Source organism: Podarcis melisellensis, assembly GCF_964234715.1.
Source record: "Podarcis melisellensis genome assembly, chromosome: 13".
In the NCBI taxonomy this organism is placed as follows: domain Eukaryota; kingdom Metazoa; phylum Chordata; class Lepidosauria; order Squamata; family Lacertidae; genus Podarcis; species Podarcis melisellensis.
In genome coordinates, this window is record NC_138545.1 from 52091199 (window position 1) to 52111190 (window position 19992).

Consider the following 19992-nt stretch of genomic DNA (forward strand, 5'->3'; position numbering starts at 1 on the left):
TCAGAAGCTGCGGAAGCTGCAGCGGACGTTCGGCTTCCGAAAGAACATTCGAAAACTGGAACACTCACTTCTGGTTTTTGATCGTTCAGGAGCCAAAATGTTTGACTCCCAAGGCGTTCGAGAGCCAAGGTACGACTGTACATGTAAGCCAGCTCCTATAAATCTAGAAGTAAACATATAATCAAAAATGATAAATTTGTAACCTACTGGCATAATATATAATCATGGTTATCTAAATTTTCAATCACAGTAAAATCACAGCGAGTTAGCAGGCTCAGCGGTTGGAGGAAGATCAAACTCTCTTCTTCCAGCACCCAATAACATCTTTCAACATTCTTTATAAACCAACCATGTTCAAAATGGGGAGGGGGGGAAATTCTCCAAATCCCACATTACCATGTAAACTATACCAACTCTACCTAATTATACATTTCATCCAAAAACAATATATTCTGAAGAAAATACTCAAGTGTACCTTTCCTACCTGTTATTAAAATTAGTGCAGTAAGTAAGATTTCTGCAGCCCAGCTGACAAGGTTCACGTACATCTGCTAAACAGGTCAACATGGACACTTCGACTGGGTTATACTCACAAAAGCGATCAAATTCTTGCCAGCTCTGTGTATTGCCCCAGCTGCTGCTATAAAGTTTAGTGCATAAATCTCTGTGGGAAAAGAAGCACAAGGGAATAAAATGAAGACAAAACCTTGGATTATAACGCTTATGATCTAACTCACAAGATGCATTGCTCAAAATATGGTGTTCCTATACCATGGAAAACATATGCAATTCTCTCTAGGTTACAGGATGTGGTTGATCTAGTAATTAAGGGTAAGAAATTGGGTCTGGCCAGATCGTTATTTCCTCCATTCCCTATGGGCCAAGTTTGGCTGGTGGCACTGGCAGGGTGTGGGTGTGCTGCTGCTGCTGCTGCAGTTTGCCTGCAGCATTTGAAATCAAACCACGTGGGCCAAAAGCACAGCCTGCAGCTCAGCTGCCACCAATCAGCTGATTGCTGAGTTCTATAAAATGTTTGACATGGGGCTTTGCAAGCACTGGTAATTCGCAAGTCCTGTTGTATATAAGCGCTCTGCAAGCAGGGACAATCAGACGATTGTTGGGTCTTATGAGGAATCATCCACAGGGCTTTGCAAGACAGAATGGTCAGATCATTTTCTAGGCTCCAACACAAGGAGAGGGCTCACAACATCCTTTGAAATCACAAGGTTCCCAGCCTCCCCAAGCCATAGGAGGAGCTGAATCCCATTTTGAAACATCAAGCACCAAAGGAGAGCCTATAAAAGTTGGAAAGAAAATGCAAAATGTACTCACCTACATATGGAAGTATTTGCTTTAGAACAGCAGTGTAATTTAGCACCATCCAGACCTGTTGAAGGTGGAGGGTGCAGAGTGACTCCTGGGTGAACAGATCTTGAGCTCTCAAGGAAACATTGCCATAGAGGATCCTGTGGCAGAGGCATCGTTTTACAGCTTTCAATAAGTCCATCCACAATTTCAAGCTCTGTTTTCATTGACATCAGGATCTTTTTACAAGCTGTTTTGCAGGCATAATCTTCTGCTCTATCACAGCAGTATAAACCTAAATAGCAGAGAAGAAATAAATACTGCTACCTGTCACATAGTTGCGTTTACATCACAGTGTCAAAACATCAGCACGTTAAAATTTAATACAATGCAATTAAAAATTGCTTTATATATAAAAATGCTGCATTGTATCTATTTTTTAAAGAGCAGGCAGAAAGATTGTTTCCCCCCCTTCAGATTAGTGACTGCACCCTGCTTGTTCCACTTGCCGACCCTTCCCCCAACCTCCCACCAATCTTCCCCCCCTCCCAACAGTAACTAGTTAGACCAGGCATTCCCAACCTTCGGCCCTCCAGATGTTTTGGACTACAATTCCCATCATCCCTGAACACTGGTCCTGTTAGCTAGGGATCATGGGAGTTGTAGGCCAAAACACCCGGAGGGCCACAGGTTGGGGATGCCTGAGTTAGACCTTCCCTGTTCCACCTCATGCCACTATTGCTGGTACAGATCCGAAGGCTGCATTGAGCGGGAGAGCCCCCAAAGCAGGTCCTTTGAGCAGAATGCTCTTACACAGAAGGAGGGAAAAGGCTTGAAAGGCATGAGAGATGGATGCCTCCCTCCCCACTCAGACCACACCAAGCCTCCCTCCGCTTAGAACTTCTCCTGCCACAATTACTGCCTCAGTCTATAGGGACTGTTACTCCACTGCCTGCCTGGGTCTGCAGATACTCTCTGATGCTGCTATAAGGGCCCAGCAGCTCCCTGAAGACCGCCATCTTGCTGTTGTTCTCAGTGCCACCTGTCTGTGGCCAAGCAAACTGCAGCATGATGACCCTCTTACATGTTTATTATACAGAAATAAAACAGATCACTCTCTAAAGAGCAACCACAGATCAGGAGAGGAAGGTGTGGGTGCCTGAGGGACACTTCCCTCAGTTTGGCAGGTCCTGTGGGTTACCACCTCTACTCCAGGAGAATGTCTCCAATTATTTTACTTTTGAAAGCAAATACAGAGAAAAATATAGATGAAAAAGAAATTTGCAGTCCAAAACATGAACAGAAAACCATGCTTACACTATAGATACCATTGCGTACTTCCACGCATTAAGGTGCTAAAATTTTGCATGCCAAACTTGTATTTTCTCATACTTACTATCTGTTGAATTTCTCATTGGATAGGACTGTGTGTAGTTGTTCACACAATGAATTAATTGTGGGCTAACAGAGGCGCAGTAACTTTCAACAGCTTTGAACTGAGAAGGACCTGGAGAAGAGTCGGTTCGAAAGATTGCCTGGCAATATTCCCGGCAGTTTGTGTGATGACCAGCATAACTGCAACAAACTGATCCCACTAGAGGAGGGAAACACAAGCAAAACAATGCATCACAAATAACTCTTTATTATTAGTGATGAAAATACAGAAATATGTTTATACTCTGTCGTGGGGAAGGGGCAGAATCTAGTCAGTGTTCTGGATAGGCCAAATTTGACAGGTGAGTGGGGCCACCGACCTGCCCATCACCCACTGTCACAAAGACATTGTGCCCACACATGCACAACGTCCTGCCAGATGGGAAAAGCAGCTGATTGCCAAGGCTTGTGAAGCCAGGTACAGAGCAATTTGCTGTGTTATTTCTGTGCAAGCCGCTGGCAGTGTTGTGCTAGATTGTTTTGCCTACTATGTGAGAACGTGGCATTCTGAAGGGTGATAAAATTAGAAAGTAGAGAACAACAGCCATGAAGCCAAACCAAAACCAAAATGTTTTGGTAGTCCAGTGCTGCAGTGTGCTAACCAATAATAAAGCAAGGGATCAAGTTACTCTAACTGCTCCCACCCAGATAGATTACGATGTATGTTTTAGTGTGTCCACCCATAGGAATATATTAATGCAAATGATGGAAAACTCCATCCCCTCATCCACTTCCTAATTGTTATAAAATGTGTAAAGCAAACTTTTCTTTTCCCTTTTTTGATTAGTTACTTCTTTTAGTTCAGGGGCAGGCACTGGGTTTTTTGTTCTTCTTTCCGACTCCCTTCTACTTACTCTGCTCATACTTTTACCCACATGAAAGCCACAAGGCCTGGTCTACTGTCTTGGACTGGTAACTATGAATTTTACTATAACCTCTAATATGCTATGGATACTATAACTAGATGAGCTGGAGGAAGTCAGGAGGAGACTGTGTTAACAACTGACTGACTGGTTGCTTTGTCAGTGCTATTACAAATACATGCAATTAGTTCATACCATTAATAAACCATTACTTTATATGCAATTTATATTATACTACTTGAAGTTGCTTGAACAATCATACGTAACTTGTTTTATTTTCATAAATGTTGTATTATGCAATTTGCTTTATTCTCTGTAAGTACCTTTTCCCCCTTACTTTTTATAATGCCATGAAGCTTTGTACACCAGTGTAAAGGGAAGTGGGGTTGCTCGTGCGTAAGTGGCCGCTGCTCAAGGCAACGTTGTCTGGCTAAACCTTTCCCTGGCTGGACAGCCCTTTCTCCGTGGCTGTGTCAGTCACTGGCAGAATCCGTCAGTGGGCGTTTCCTGAACTTCTTCCAGCATAAAAGCTCTTTGACACCAAGTCTCCGCCTAGCCTCCCTGCGTGGAAGTTTTCTGCGCAGAGTGGGCGTGGCCAGCAGAGGTCCTGGGCTCTCTCCGCTGGTCTCTGTGGAAGAGTCTTGGAGCCATCTCTTTGAAGTCCTTCCCTGCTCCCCTTTCTTCCTGGTGTCACGCTGATTTCCTTCCTCAGAGGAAGTGTTCCCTCTCTCCCTACTGGGCCCTTCTCCTGCATCGCTAGGGAGCCTTACCTCCACTCTGGGCTCCGATGGCAGTTCCCTGACAACCAGTGAACCAACTGATTCGTTTCAGTCACAATCCTGACTCAGCAGGTATGACTCACAATACTTTACTTGCTATCCCACTGAATCAATGCTGAGCAAATCCAAACCCTGACTGAAGGATCCAGTTAATATTGCTACACTGGTCAGGCCTTGGTATGTTATGCACTAATCTAGACAGGATTCCAGAATTAACAGAATATAAATACAACTGGCTGCAAACTTGCAGTTGGTGGAAAAAGTTCCAAGCCTCAAACTAAGATGTTTACAGGAAACGCACAACATTTTCCCTTGGCAAACTGTCAACCAGCTGAAGCAGTTGTGAAATGCAACATATGTTATGCTATCATCTGATATTAAAAAATGAACAAACATCTCAAAAAGCAGGCAATGAAACGGGAGAAAATGATAAACTAATATTTAGGAAGGATTTTCTTTTTTAAGGTATACTTACTTTCATTTCTGTTGATGCAGCTAAAAAGTGCATTCTAAAAACAAAAGCAAAAAGTATCACTTTTAAATAGCTACTGGTAAAAAAAATTAAATGGCAAATGCACTACATCTTTTGTTGGTGAGCAAAAGAATATAACAATCATATGCACACACATATATAATTATATGAAGAGTTAAAGTTCAGTACAGTTAATAAACATGAAAATCTCCTATTTGCCTTGATTTGCACATCCTATGGCTAATTAAATACTGAAGACCCTTGAGAACTTCAAGGAATGACAGTAGCTATAGTGGGACAGATCAAAGGAATAGCAAACCATTTCCCAGAAGAATGTCACAAAGATTCTGTCAGAAAGGCTTCATTCATACACCACAACGGATAGCACACCAAGCAGAAGTAGGAAGAGGCTGCAGGGAACCTCAGGAGAAGGCACAGGCAAACTCGGCCCTCCAGATGTTTTGGGACCACAACTCCCATCATCCCTGACCACTGGTCCTTTTACTAGGGATGATGGGAGTTGTAGTCCCAAAACTTCTGGAGGGCCAAGTTTGCCTATGCCTGTTCAGGAGTCTATGCAGACCCCTCTCCTGCGCAGCTGGGAGGATTAGAAGCTTTTGTGATTTGTTGTATCTTCTGTACCAATAACCTGTGGCTTGAAGATGGTCCTTGAAGTGTACCCCACAGATTGCATCTCAGACGGCATTTCAAAATGGTATCCTCTAAATGCAGGGATTTTATTCATGCATCTGACAATCTGTTCACTACAGAGAGACATATTTGCAGCAATTCCCAATTGTTTCACTGTTCAGGTTTATGAATCCAAAAAGGGAAAGTTAATAGAGAAACTGCTGCTGCTGCTGCTTTTTGCGTACCAGGTAGTAGCCCCCGGATGCCTCCCTGTTCAGCTGTGGGTTCCCTTCCACCAGGCAAATATGGCTTAAGTGTGCAAAATACTAGCCAAAAAGGTTGCCAAAAACATTGTGCTCTATTGTTTTTGTGATGACTAAGCTTTGGAAACTGAAATTCCCTCAATATCAGTGGAGGCTGGTCCATTAGAGGATATTGCATTTCAAGCTGTGGTAGAGGGCAATGGTTTGTTTTCTGCTCTTGACTGGGGTGTTGGTGGCACAGGGCTCCCAGTCTCCTCCTTCCATAATGCTTTTAAGACCAGAACAGGACCAGGGCATCTGTAATTTTTATCTGTAAACCACCTTGAGTCCATCAGGTAAAAAGGCCAGGTATACATCATCACCACCACCACCACCACCATCATCATCATCTATGCCCCCCTCACCAACCTCAGCCAGTTACCATCTGCTTTTCTTAATTACAACCAGTCAGCAGGTGGCTTGGGCTCCCCCTACTGTTGGCCTCCTTGCCTCCACCCTACCAGCCCCAAGAGGCACCACAGCTTCCTCCTCTGATGGTTCCAGGTGTGATCAAGACAAGAGGGAAGAACTGTGTGGCAGCTGCCTCCCTGCCCTCGTGGTCCAGACACTGGCACCCACTCTGCTCTCACAAGTGACTGGTGAGGGTTGCTCCCCTGGGGGGGATGCTGTCTAAGACAGACAGAATTTGCACAGAATATCATATATCATCTATATTATATATAACTATAACTTTTAAGAACCAGCATCTGAGCTTGCTTTTTCCTCCCGGTGTGCCACATATTTTCAACTGTAAGCTGGAAAGCTGTAACCATCTTATTGCTGAGTTGCTCTGGGAACCTTTTAGACTAAAAGAGTGAGGCATAAATGCCATAAATAAGTGTGTAAATAAAAGTTATAGCCTGGTAATCTGCAGGTTATGAATAAATAGTCTCAATTTCAACACTGTTTTTCTAAGTAGTTTTATTTCATTTTCTTTTCCATTCAAACAATTTCCTTCTGTCAGTGAAAAATCTTTCAGAGCTTAAAAGAAGATCTTTTAACATTCTTTTAAAATGTTAATCTGTCACATATCGCAAAGTTCAGTGGTTTTGCCGTGAAACAAAGCTACACATATTCTTGCATATGAGCAGAATAATCCTGGGGCGCCTATAGTAAAGGTCTGAAGCTGCCATCAGAATAGTCTTGCTGAGGACAAACTATTGTCCCCAAGAGACAACTGCCCACCAAAACAACACATTAGTTTTACCAATTATTCTTTTTAATGGTTATACAATGATCTGAAATACACCCTTCAATAATAATAATAATAATAATAATAAGCATTCATAAACCACCTTTCTCTTCCAAGGATCTCTGCTTCTGCTCTGCCCCATTTAATCCTCACAACAACCCTGTGAGGAAGGTTAGGCTAAGAGATGGTGACTGGCCCAAGCTCACTCAAGGAGCTTCATGGCTGAGTGGGAATTCAAACTCTGCTCTCCTAAGCCCTAGTTCAATACTCATACCAATATATTTCATCTCTCTAGAATGCAGAATCTTTTAACACTCAAGATTTTACTGCCGGGATCTAAAGAGCCTGAGTATATCCTGTGGGATTTTGGACTTTCAATAGCTGCCCTTGCAAAAAAAACTATTCTACAAACTGTATTTGAAAGTCTTCTCAGTTTAAAGAATGGTTTAGCGCACACAATGACATGGGGTAGAAAATTTTCTAATAGTATGATACTCTGGATCCTACCTGAAAAATCAATCCAGCCTGTTTTATGATACCTTTCCAAACATATGCCTTATTCTCAATAGCACTTATCATAAATTATGTTCTTTTATCTTCAATTTATTTTAAATTTTGTATTATACATGCTTTTGCAAGTGTGAACTGCAAGTGGCAAATAAATGCAATAAATAATAAAATAATAAACCAATTAATAGAGCCATTCTAAAACACTTTCCACATTTCCCCTTGTTTTTATAAGGCTTTAAATTCTTAATCCTTTAGCCTTTTCCAAATATACTGCCTGTTCCACAGTTGCTCAATTCAGTCTCTACCTGATACACCTTCATTACTCTGACAAATTACTTCAGATCCCTGGAGAAAGATACAGACTACTCATAGTACTGTTTGATATATGCTGTAAGGTGCCCAGAGTGGATGGGGAACCCAGCCAGATGGGCGGGGTATAAATAATATTATTATTATTCATAATTTTTTTGCACAAATCAGAATGCTGGTGACACATAGCTCTTTCTCCCTTTCCCCCAAGTATCAGGCAAGATGAGGTGCAGGTGCAGGTTCAGGTGCTAAAGCTGAAGCTGAATCCTGGCAAGATGTAGGCATTGTGGATGCAGCTCTACTCCACTGAAAGAACCTGGAGTGTCCTGAGATCCACAGCAGCTCCTAGTGGTTCATGGTCTTTGGTGCCCTTGTTGTTGTTTAGTTGTTTAGTCGTGTCCGACTCTTCATGACCCCATGGACCAGAGCACGCCAGGCACTCCTGTCTTCCACTGCCTCCTGCAGTTTGGTCAAACTCATGCTGGTAGCTTCGAGAACACTGTCCAACCATCTCATCCTCTGTTGTCCCCTTCTCCTTGTGCCCTCAAACTTTCCCAACATCAGGGTCTTTTCCAGGGAGTCTTCTCTTCTCATGAGGTGGCCAAAGCACTGGAGCCTCAGCTTCAGGATCTGTCCTTCCAGTGAGCACTCAGGGCTGATTTCCTTAAGAATGGAGAGGTTTGATGTTCTTGCAGTCCATGGGACTCTCAAGAGTCTCCTCCAGCACCAGAATTCAAAAGCATCAATTCTTCGGCGATCAGCTTTCTTTGTGGTCCAGCTCTAATTTCCATACATCACTACTGGGAAAACCAGAGCTTTAACTATACGGACCTTTGTCAGGAAGGTGATGTCTCTGCTTTTTTTAAGAATGTGCTTCCTTTCAGCTCCACAGTGTCAGGACAAGCAGAGGCCATTAAACCAGCAATTGCCAGCCAAGGAAGAGTGCTTCCAGCAGGGCCAAGCAAGATTCAGCTACACAAACCTGGTCTCAGAGGATTTTGGTGGGTCAAGAGCCACCTGAAAAATCTACCTGAAAAACCCTAGTTACATATGGACATCACATTATTTCAGTATTTTCACAATCTTTTGGAAGCTACTTTTGAGAGCCCCTCGCAGAGGTGGCTTTAGGGCAGCATGAGCAGTGCAGGGACACTGGGCATGCAGCCGAGGATGGGGCCTTCTCAAAGCCTGGTAAGCACTTGCCCACTTTCAGGAAGGAGGTGTGAGGGCTCTGACAGGGTCCTATAGTCCTCCTATAGAGAGTCCTCCTAGAGAGCCAGTGTGGTGTAGTGGTTAAGAGAGGTAGTCTCGTAATCTGGGGAACTGGGTTCGCGTCTCTGCTCCTCCACATGCAGCTGCTGGGTGACCTTGGGCCAGTCACACTTCTCTGAAGTCTCTCAGCCCCACTCACCTCACAGAGTGTTTGTTGTGGGGGAGGAAGGGAAAGGAGAATGTTAGCCACTTGGAGACTCCTGAAGGGGAGTGAAAGGTGTGATATCAAATCCAAACTCTTCTTCTTCCTCTTCTCCTGCCTACTTCACAAAGCCAGGCAAGCAAACTTTGGGAAGGAGACGGGAGGGCTCTAGGACCCTGCCAGACCCACGTGCCTCCTTCCCAAAGCCCCAGAATCTTGTTTACCTAGCTCAAGATAGCACTGCAAGGGTTGTGGGGAGAGCCAAATGTTGGCCTCACACAGGGCAGCATATTACCAAGGTTCATCCCAGCCTCTCGGGGCTATAAGGAGGATAGAAAATTCCAAATCAACAAATAGTACATTTCAGGTTGCAGGACAGCAGGATCGGGTGATCTAAAGCAGGGGTCGGCAAGGCTAACCGGGCATGGGCCGGATCACTCCCGCGGAGATCACCCGATCTCCAGCGATGCCAGAAATCGTGTCTGTGCATGCCCAGGCACTGTGTGCCTGCACAGAAGTGATTTTCAGTGTGCAGACGCGATTTCTAGCATCTGGGCATGTGCAGACGCGATTTCTGGCATCTGGGCATGTGCAGAAGCAATTTCCGGAGTCGCGGAAGAGAGTCCCCGTGCCGGTTTAGCGCAGCGTGTGGGGACTCGCCGAGAAGGCGGATCAGTTCAGGAGAGGCTCATTAAGTGACCCTCATGGGCGGCTTCTAGCCCATGATCCTTAGGTTGCCAACCTCTGATCTCAACAGGCCTTCCATAAGTGCTATCAATGGCTTGGCTCCTCAGTCAGGACAATTCATTACCCGTTGCAAGCTGAGCTGAGACAGATTGAACGGGAGGCCAGCTTGAAACAGCAGAATCTTCAACCTGTCTACCAGCTGCTCTGCTTCACAGTAAACCCAGCTTTGTCAGCCATTTAAACTTCATATAATTTGTTTCCTTTGGTGAATTTACTGTCTTTTTCGCTCCATAAGACACCTTTTTCTTCCTCAAAAGTAAGGGGAAATGTCTGTGCGTCTTATGGAGCGAATGCGTGGTCCCTGGAGCCGAATTGCCCAGGGGCAAAAAGCAGATCATGCTCTTTTTTTTTGAAAGAGGGAAGGGGGCGTTCTAGTGATAAAGAAGGCTGCCTGCGAGGGGGGAAGTAAAAGCCCATGGATCCTCAGGATTTTTACATTGGGTCACCCCAAATTCACCATCAGATCACATAGTATGTCCATGGCTACAGCCTACACAAAAAAAATCATGCACCCACTGTTTCCTGGGACCTCAATGGCACAAAAACGTGGTTACAAAGCACAGATCCACATGGATTCTCAGGATTTTTGCATTGGGCTACCCCAAACTCACCGTCAAATCACATGTCTGTGGCCACAGCATGAAGCACAAAAATCATACATCCACTGTTTCGTTCACAATATTTTTTTTGCTTGTTTTCCTCCTCTAAAAACTAGGTGCGTCTTATGGTCAGGTGTGTCTTACGGAGCAAAAAATACGTATTTTCAATAAATATCTCTGAGACATGGCTCAAGAGCTGTGTCTGGTACGTGAAACAACAGCAAAACAAATAAGTGCAACCATGTTTACTTAGAAGTAAGCTTCACTGAATTTAAAGATGCTTATTTCTAATAAGTAGGGTTAGGACTGCAGCCCAAGGCTGTGTTTGGACATGCACGTGTAAGTTGGGGGAGGTGCTTGCCAAATTAGTAGCCTTCAGGCTGATCCCTAAATGGCATGTTAAGTTTTCACTTGTTAGTGGAAATCACCAGAAGTAAACCTGTCAAGAGACAGGAAGACAGACAATCAGCACACAAACAAAAATGGTAATTACATGTCTGAATCTGTAAAAAAAATAAAATACTATTACCACCTATTATTTTATTCAACAGAGTTCAGCAAATATCTTTATTGACACATTTTCTAGAACTGAAATGTATTCATTCCAAAACAACTTCTAAGAAAAGTATTGTCTCTTATTGACTTATTCATGATTGCAGATCAAGAAAATATTGTAGGCTACTTTAGTAACCTGACTCCAGAGGATATATTTCACTCCTGTCCTTTGAAAACTAATGAGTTGGACCCAGTCTTGCCCTCCTACAAAATGGAGCATTCCATTTATTAGCAGAAGAGACCAAGAGCCTTAGGAGGCTTCTGCTGGAAGAAAGGGGGGAACAGTTTAAACTGATCCCCTTTTCAGCCACAGCACCATCTCTCCTAATCCCATGGGACAGTTTTATGGGATGCAGGAGGAAGGGAAATAACTGAAATAGCGGAGTGTCCCATTGGGACAGATGGTCTGGATCCAATCCTACTATCTGGAGAGATGCTGAAAATATATTCTAGGATATTCATCACCTCATCCTCAAACCCCAATCTACAAATGAGTGTTTTGTTTCCCATGACTTTTATCATAGACAGTATCAAAGCAGCGAAGTATGGTTCACCCATATATGAGGAAGAAAACTATGGCAGTACAAGAACGTATTTCTCTTATAAATGTTTGAAAAACACTAGACAGTAGTTTTATGTACTCACTTGTAATCATTCTTGAAATAAGTCCACTTATTTATATAAAATAAATATTACAAAATGATTCCAACAAGAAAGAGAAAAGAAGAATTAGGAAGAGAAACTACTCTGTTACGATCAGTGATCACTTTTTCATTCCCATTTTTTAAAACTCTCTTACCTGTCCTTTCCGTTCTCCAACAAACATTGGTCAACCTCCTACAGCAATGCAGAAATCCAGAAAAGAGAAGGAAACTAGCATAACAGAGGAAAGGTTACAGATACGGGCAGTGAAGTATAATACAGAAGAGATAAAGCTATTTAATGTAGGGGATATCAGTTTAGAAGAACACAAGCTATGAAAATCTCAGCAGCTAAAGAGATTAGGAAAAGTAAAAAAAGCTTTCTAAGGCATATTTGCAATAAGATAAAAAGCTAAGTAGTATTTAATCTAAATCCCTTGCTGGGAAATGAGCAGGCCACTGCATTTATTTCTTAATCTAAAGAATAAAGACATAAAGAAGAATCAATATGGAGATTGTTAATTTACCAAGTAGTCTCATCGATTATGGGACTTGGTCTCCTTTACTTTTGAACCTAAGGACAACAGCCACTGTGGCTTTGGGTTGGAGATATTTACTTTCAATTGCAAGGTCTTCCCTTCTTTTTTCCAATGTCTTATTGATTGCCTACTCTGATCTGAGTGAATCTAAAAACACAATCCTACAGTGAATGCTCTTCTTTCAGGCAGAAGGAGGTAAGAAAAAACAGCATGTGAAGAGATTTATATTCTGAAGAGAAGGTGTGCTGGAGAAAGTTTCCTGAAAATACCATTGCTTTTTATACATTATTGAATGCAATCACATACTTGGAGATAACTGATTTAAAAGATTATTCAAAACATTTTCAGTTGCACATGAGCAGAAAATTAATTATTGTTGATTACCTACAAATATTGTATGCTAAGAAGGCTACTATTTTTTATATAAAACTTCTTTTCAATGATTGCTTTTACCAATTAAGCATGTTCCTACTTAAGAGAATAAAATTACTCCAGCTAAGTTAGCTTGTATTCAAATAGAAAACGGGACATTTGCTGTGATCTATCAGGACTTTTGTTATAAGCTTCTCTCTCCAGAGCAATTCTTGCCCTCGTTTCTGTGGGGGTGCACTTTCACAAAAAAGACCCATTTTAATCATGGACTGTACCAAACCTGTGAATACAAACTCTGATCTACAAAGTTAACCGTTTGCTTTAACCACATGCAATTTTCCAGAAAATTTGGCAAATTAGAATAATTTGAACTGCATCAGAATTTTTTCTGATATCAGAGGGAATGATCTCTCTTTTGCATCCTGTCTGTGGGAGCTGTATATTAGCATGTTTACTTCACTTGAATTTAGTAAGAGCCGTTTGACAGTGGAACAATCTCCCTCAGGAGGTTGTGGACTCTCCTTCCTTGGTGGCTTTTAAGCAGAGGTGGGATGGCCTCCTGTCATGGATGCTTTAATCTGAGATTCCTGCATGGCAAGGGGTTGGACTAGATGGCTCTTGGGTCCCTTCCAACTCTATGTGAAATTCAACAGTTTGAAACTGCCAATCTTGTCCAATTTTGTATTTGCAATTGACATCTATTCATTGTTACTAATGACCTTATGAAAAATATCAATGGAAAAATAAAGCACTTGGAAAGAATAATTTTTTTTTGCCCCACATCAATGATGAATTAGGAATGGGAAATTCCAGGGAAGGAAGGATCTGGAGGGAGTGACTATTTACTTTGCTGGCTTTCAGTTTGCAAAGCCCAGTTTGCCACGAACCAGTATCTTATCTGCAGTGGAGGAAAGAGGTCAACTTGGTCTGTTTCACCTCCAGAAAAGTTTATGAGTTGGAAACTGTTATGAGCCTTCAAAATGTGCCAACATTAGGAAAGATTAAGCGTGTTGACAGGGAGGGGTAACCCACTGTCTGTAATGCACTTACCTCATATTCTTTCCTGCAAACTTTCATAATATCATTTTTTGAAGATGCCTGAAAGACAATAGTTTCATTACCGGCACATAGCTCATATTATTCAGGAGCAAAATTATACAATAATAAATTATATAGAAGATATTTATATTGTGATCATTTTGAGATGCCACACCAATATATCTAATTTCTTCTATAGAAGCAGTTTTGAATCACTTAGATGTTCTCAATTCTGGCATATGAACATAATCAAAAGCAACCCTTTTTAAAGTATCAATCTGCTAATGGGGTCAAATGGACCTCTAAAGTCTAAATGACTGGGATTTAACATAAAGAACAACAAACAAAGTATTTCAGTATTTCTTCCTGTCATCTGGTTCAAGTGAGGCTGTGCAGACACAGCACCACTGACTAGAGTCTGTAATACGGGCTAATAAATTGAAACAGAATCCTGGTAAGATGGAGGCTCTGTGGGTTGACGGTTTCCAGGTACAGGAATTAGGTAAGCAACCAGCTCTAGTCAGGAAGGGTTGCACTTCCCCTGAAGGAGCAGGTATGCAGTCTGGGAGTAGTACTCCTAGATTCAACCACAATGGCTAGATTCAAGGAGCCTCCATGGCTCAGACCGTTTTTTCCAACTTCAGTTGGTTTGCCAGTTATGACTATTCTTGGCCACAGTTGTTAATGATGCCTGCTGTGATTTCCTCAATTCACTCTGCGCAGGGCCTGCGCAAATGCAGCAGTTAGATTATTAGTGTGATCACTGTATACAGCGGTGGTGCGTCTCACTTCACTGCTTGAGGTGAAAGAGGAACATGTCACCCCAGCCCAGCTTCTGCTAGATTGCCCCACTCCCCTGCCATCACTGATGCCTCCCTTACGTCTTGCACAGGGACACCCACAAAGTCCAGGCCATAGTGCCGCTTACAACAAGATCTTGCAAGATTTTGGTGAGATCTTGCCGGAATCTGCCACTGGCAGTGGAGGGGTGCCTGTGGGGGTGCTGCCTTGTGGGTTTCTGCTGCTTGAGGAAGGTGCCTCACCATAGCTCATGGGTGGGCTGGCCCTGGTTCTATAGGAACCATGTAAAGGAGCTGAACGGGCTACCAATACATTTCCAGCCCAATTCAGTGGGTCAGTGAGGATGTTTAAAACCGTACATGGCTTGGGACCTCAATACAGTGGTGCCTCGCAAGACGAAATGAATTCGTTCCGCAAGTTGTGTCGTCTTGTGATTTTTTCATCTTGCGGAGCGTGGATTCGCTGGGTATTAACGGCTTTAAGAAAAAGGAAGCAAACTCGCAAGACGTTTTCGTCTTGCGAAGCAAGCCCATAGGGAAAATCGTCTTGCGAAGCAACGCAAAAAATGAAAAACCCTTTCGTCTTGCGTGTTATCCGTCTTGCGCGTTTTTCGTCTTGCGAGGTACCACTGTATTTGAGGGAGCATCTCCCCTGGAATTTAAAATCTTGTGGAAGGAAAACTCTCCTCTGTATCTCACCCACATGAGATGAATATTATGTGGAGATACAAGAGAAAGCCTCTTCCACTATAGCATTCCAACTATAGAAGACCCTTCCCTTGGAGTCTCAGTTGGCACTGTCATTGGTCGGTCTGGCCATGGGGCCCACTTAATATAAAGATGTTTACTCAAACATTTGGGAAGCATTAGCTGCAGTTGTGCCTGAGTTGCTTGTTGATTTTGCTGCTAATTATTAGCTTTTATGTGGCGTACTATCAGAGTGTTAACTTCGGAGTCAAGAGAGACCATCTTGGCTGTGAGACCTGGAAGACCTGCTCCCTGCCTGGTAGGACTCCAGCTGTGCTTCATAGAGGGTTTAATTTTTTTTTTAAGGAGGGTATACACACAGGATTGTATGGGGGGGATACATAAAAAGCAGCTCTACTCCACTGCTCCCTAGCAGACAGCAAACATAGGAGAATAATACAAGTATTATAGGAGAAAGAAAGGGGGGAACATATATTTTAGTTATCTGAGACTTCATATTTCATCATCAATTAAAATAACACAATCTCATTATAAAATAAAAATTTAAAATTGAGATAGCTTCAGCAAATAAAAACAAAGTTCACCACAGAAAACATTATCCGCTCAGCAAGACAAAGGCTTGCTGAGAAGTCTTCAGCTAACAGCAGAAGACAGCAATCAACATCCTGCGGAAAAATATTGCACATTCTGGATGTGGCCACTGTGAAGGACCTTTCTCTTCCAGCCAATCATACTTTCAACCATAAAAACGGATGTCTTACATTATTCATGCTGCATCAAAAATTAATTCTTACCTGTTTACATGCTTGGCGACATTCTACAACAATGGCTAACTCACAGCAACCTAAGCCAACCCAGCCATCAGATTTCTTCAAAACACCTTTAAAGAAAAATAAAATTACTGAACACATTACAGTAGCACTGCAGGGTGTATTGGAGGGCTGTATCCTATGCTTAGAAGACAACACAAAGGGAAGTGCTGTTCAGCTGCAGAAGTTTGTTCACATTTCCTGCTGGGGGGGCTGTGTGCTAAGGTGCTGAATGATCAGTTAACGAAACATCTTATTCAACCTGAAGCTCCGTATTTGTGCAAACAGATATGTAATTGAAAATGTATAAACTTGACTTCATTTCTTTTTGCAACAATGCATGTACAGTATGCCAGTACTTCTTGGAGGATGTGGTAGATTGTTTTAGTCTTCCATGACTGTCCAGATAAATCTTTTTTAAAAACATATTTTAGTTTAAATTCTTTTACAGTTAAAAGAACATAATTACGTCTAAATAAGTTAGGATCATAGGACTTGATCATTTTCCCCCTGAGTCCTATACTGATCCCACCCTGCATGTGGATCATATACTCTTAAAAAGGCAAAGGGACCCCTGCCGGTTAGGTCCAGTCGCGGACGACTCTGGGGTTGCGGCGCTCATCTCGCTTTACTGGCCGAGGGAGCCGGCGTACAGCTTCTGGGTCATGTGGCCAGCATGACTAAGCCACTTCTAGCGAACCAGAGCAGTGCATGGAAACACCGTTTACCTTCCCACAGGAGCAGTACCTATTTATCTACTCGCATTATGACGTGCTTTCGAACAGCTAGGTTGGCAGGAGCAGGGACCGAGCAACGGGAGCTCACCCCAACATGGGGATTCGAACCGCCAACCTTCTGATCGGCAAGCCCTAGGCTCTGTGGTTTAAGCCACGGTGCCACCCGCATCCCTGATATTCATATACTCTTAGTACATTATAATAAATTATCAGAGCATATCTACCCAGAAGTATCTATGCATATCTACCCAGATGTAAGCCCTGAATTAGTTCAATGGTATTTACTCCCAGGTAAGTGTGTATAGGATTGCAGACTAAATATAGTATTGCCTCTTACCTGGCAAAGAGGAATTTATACAGTCCCAAACTTCTCCCTGAAAAAAAGAATTATGGAATTTAATAAGAATGAGTATGATTACTAAGTTGACCATGTGGGATGGCAGGCATTTAATAAATAAGTAAGATCAAAATAAATATATGTATGTAGCAGATTAGCACTTTTAAATGCAACAGGATGATCTAGCACAAATAACCAATTATCAGGTGAAATCATCTAGAGTATTCAGTGCTTGGGACCAGGACTTTGGCAAACTTGTTTCGTTTGTTACTATTTCCTGAGCAGTACCTGCAAAAGGACAAGTGGCTGAGCACCTGACTGAGGCAGCGGGACACAGCAGCAGTGCAACAGAATTAGTTTCTGTCTTCGATCTACAGAAAGTGGAGGGGTTTAACCATCCTAGGACAAGATGAGGAAGAGCAGACCCAAACCACACTTTCTATTACCAAGTCTATTAATGCCCCTGACCACACGCTGCCCTTTAATGTGTGTAAAGTATCATCCTGAAGGCGTGTGTTTTGAGGAACCTCTGAAATTCAAATGTGCCCCAACCTCGGAAATTCATTTTCAAATGTGCCGAGTTGGGAGATAATACCATTTACCGAAGTTTCAAATGTTGTGCTAGAGCACTGGATGGTGTTTTTTTTAAATCAGCAGCCATCTTTTTAAGAACAACTTCCTCTGATTCTCCCTTGGAACCAGAGGGTGGAAACACAAGTGACTTGTGTATTCTGGGAGGACGCAGGATGCTTTTTAGTAGCTTTGGACTGCATTGTGATATGATTTCTCTCTCCCTAGGAAAGCAGAGCCGAAGAACCAACAGCGTACCATTTTCAAGGTAAGGCAATTCTCTCATTAGAGCTCACGGCAGGCTAGAAGAGGAGGGGAAAGTAGAAAGCACAAGTTTGCTTATATGCATCTGCTCAGGCTGTTCTCTTAGCTGGAACCAGCAATTAGCCTTTTAGAAAGCTTCCACTGAAGCCAAGGGGAGCTTTTGAAAAACCTTAGTGCTGTGAGGGGAGACAACTGCGGAGGGACAGGGAAGAGAAAAGAGAGGAGAAAGAAAGAGAAGGGGAAGGGGGAAGGGGGAAGAGGAAGGGCAAGGAAAGGAAAGGGAGGAGAAAAGGGGGGAGAGAGAGGCTGTGGCTCTATCCAGCTTTTCTACTGGTCTGCCACCTTTTGGATCCAGTCCCATTTCCTAGTGGCACGAGGCTCCCAGAAGGCTCCCCATGAGGGAACTGAACCCTCAGGCCGAAAATGGTCTTATGTTTTACCAAATACAATTATACAAACCATTGATTCTGGACAATATTCAGGTGCACGTTGCAATAGGTGTTTCAAATGAGAATCACTCTTTGATGTCAAAATCTGTCAAAAGCATTTTTAAAAGAGAGCATAATTAGAAAAATCACTTTTGTACCGCAAAACTTAATTATCTTTACTTAGGAAACCCATGAAGCTAAGTGGAATTTGATTTTGAGCAACAGAATACTCCTTTTTGGAGTTGTCCTTAGTTTCTATAATGATGAAATAGTCATGCACTATGGGAATCTAATGTCTTAACCTACCAGATTGCAACCCTCTTTTATTTCTTAAACCACTTTAAGTCTTTGTTTTTTATTTAAAAAACACACAAACCAGAGCTCTGGGACCTGGGAGAGTTAAGCACCATCATCAAACTACAACTTCCAAGGTTCTTCGGGAAAGGCATGGCAGTTAAACTAGCACCAAAATAATGTTTATCTTATGATATTTGCACTACTTATTATTGGTTTGTATATAAAAACACTCTTGGGGTAGCATCCAACTAAACAGGCATCCAACTAAACAGATCTGATATCACAATAATTTTTACTTTTGCAACTCCAGTTCCCCTCTCCCAGCCCTCCCTCCCCAAATCTGCTCTGGTAGGTTGGGGGAACTCCAGAACAGACACACAGGGAGAGGAGAGGGAGTTCCCTTGTGCAGTCAAAAGTCCTTGCACTAGTGGATCTATTTTATTTAGTTGAATACTGTCCTTACAGATTTATCTCCTTAGGGCTTCCAAGTTTCAGCTTATCAAACCTAAACATATTACGATGAGATGTGGCTGACTTTCACAGATCAGGCAGGGTGTGCATCTAAATTTAAATTGAAAATAGAATTTTCTCAGTCATAAATCACTTGGCCCTATAAATTAGGCTCATAAGTAAGATGGAAACAAATGTGACTCCAAATATATTGATATGTTAGGACGACTATCACAGCCTTACAGGTCAAAATGTATTCATGACAGCACATTCTTACAACACTAAAGGAACTGCTTCAAGGTCAGGATGAAAGTGGCATACATAATTTTAATATACTTCTCTCACATGGCTGTAGACCAGGGATGGGGAACCTTTTCAGCCCAAGGTTTCCCTCTGGGAACCTTCTGGGGGCCACATGGAGGGCAGGGTCAGAGGCAAATGCGGGCAGAGCAATTAATGTAAAATTTACCTTTCTACAGTAGGCCACTATCTGCACACACTCACACACCCTTCTATTCTCTGCCCAGGCAAGAAAAGGGCATTGTCAATGTAATGGTTCTAGGGGTTGCTCGTGCGTAAGCCAGTGCTTATCTCCCCGGCTGGGTGCAAACACCTGGCTGGGTTGCCAAAGTGAACCTTTTCTGTCCGGACAGCCACTCACCTGTGGCTGACTCAATCGCTGGTAGAATCCGTCAGTGGGCGTTTCTTAAACTTCTTCCAGCAAAGAAGCTCTTTGACGCGTAGTCTCCTCCTACTCTCTCTGCCTTCTGTGCAAGGAGGGCGTGGGCAATGGAGGACCCCTACTCTCCCCGCTGGTCCCAGGCAAGGAGTCATGGGACCGCCTCGCCGCTTCCCCCATCTGCCCCCCTTCTCCACTGGTGCTACGCTGAT

The 19992-nt window shown here is 42.9% G+C and overlaps 1 protein-coding gene across 4 annotated transcripts in view; it reads right to left on the reverse strand.

The window, feature by feature from the left end:
• Positions 1–19992, reverse strand: part of RECK (reversion inducing cysteine rich protein with kazal motifs) — a gene marked incomplete at its 5' end in the record, with an annotated part of 44185 nt that overhangs the window by 17089 nt on the left and 7104 nt on the right. For 2 of the 4 annotated variants that reach the window (XM_081883898.1, XM_081883899.1), the window contains 8 exons: positions 485–664; positions 1333–1600; positions 2702–2899; positions 4857–4890; positions 13714–13761; positions 16004–16089; positions 17093–17129; positions 18386–18460. In XM_081883898.1, the coding sequence (XP_081740024.1) occupies positions 485–664; positions 1333–1600; positions 2702–2899; positions 4857–4890; positions 13714–13761; positions 16004–16089; positions 17093–17129; positions 18386–18460 (926 nt within the window). Of the gene's footprint in view, positions 1–484; positions 665–1332; positions 1601–2701; positions 2900–4856; positions 4891–11910; positions 11985–13713; positions 13762–16003; positions 16090–17092; positions 17130–18385; positions 18461–19992 lie in introns of those variants that run through there. The other 2 variants (XM_081883900.1, XM_081883901.1) reach the window with 2 other exon arrangements.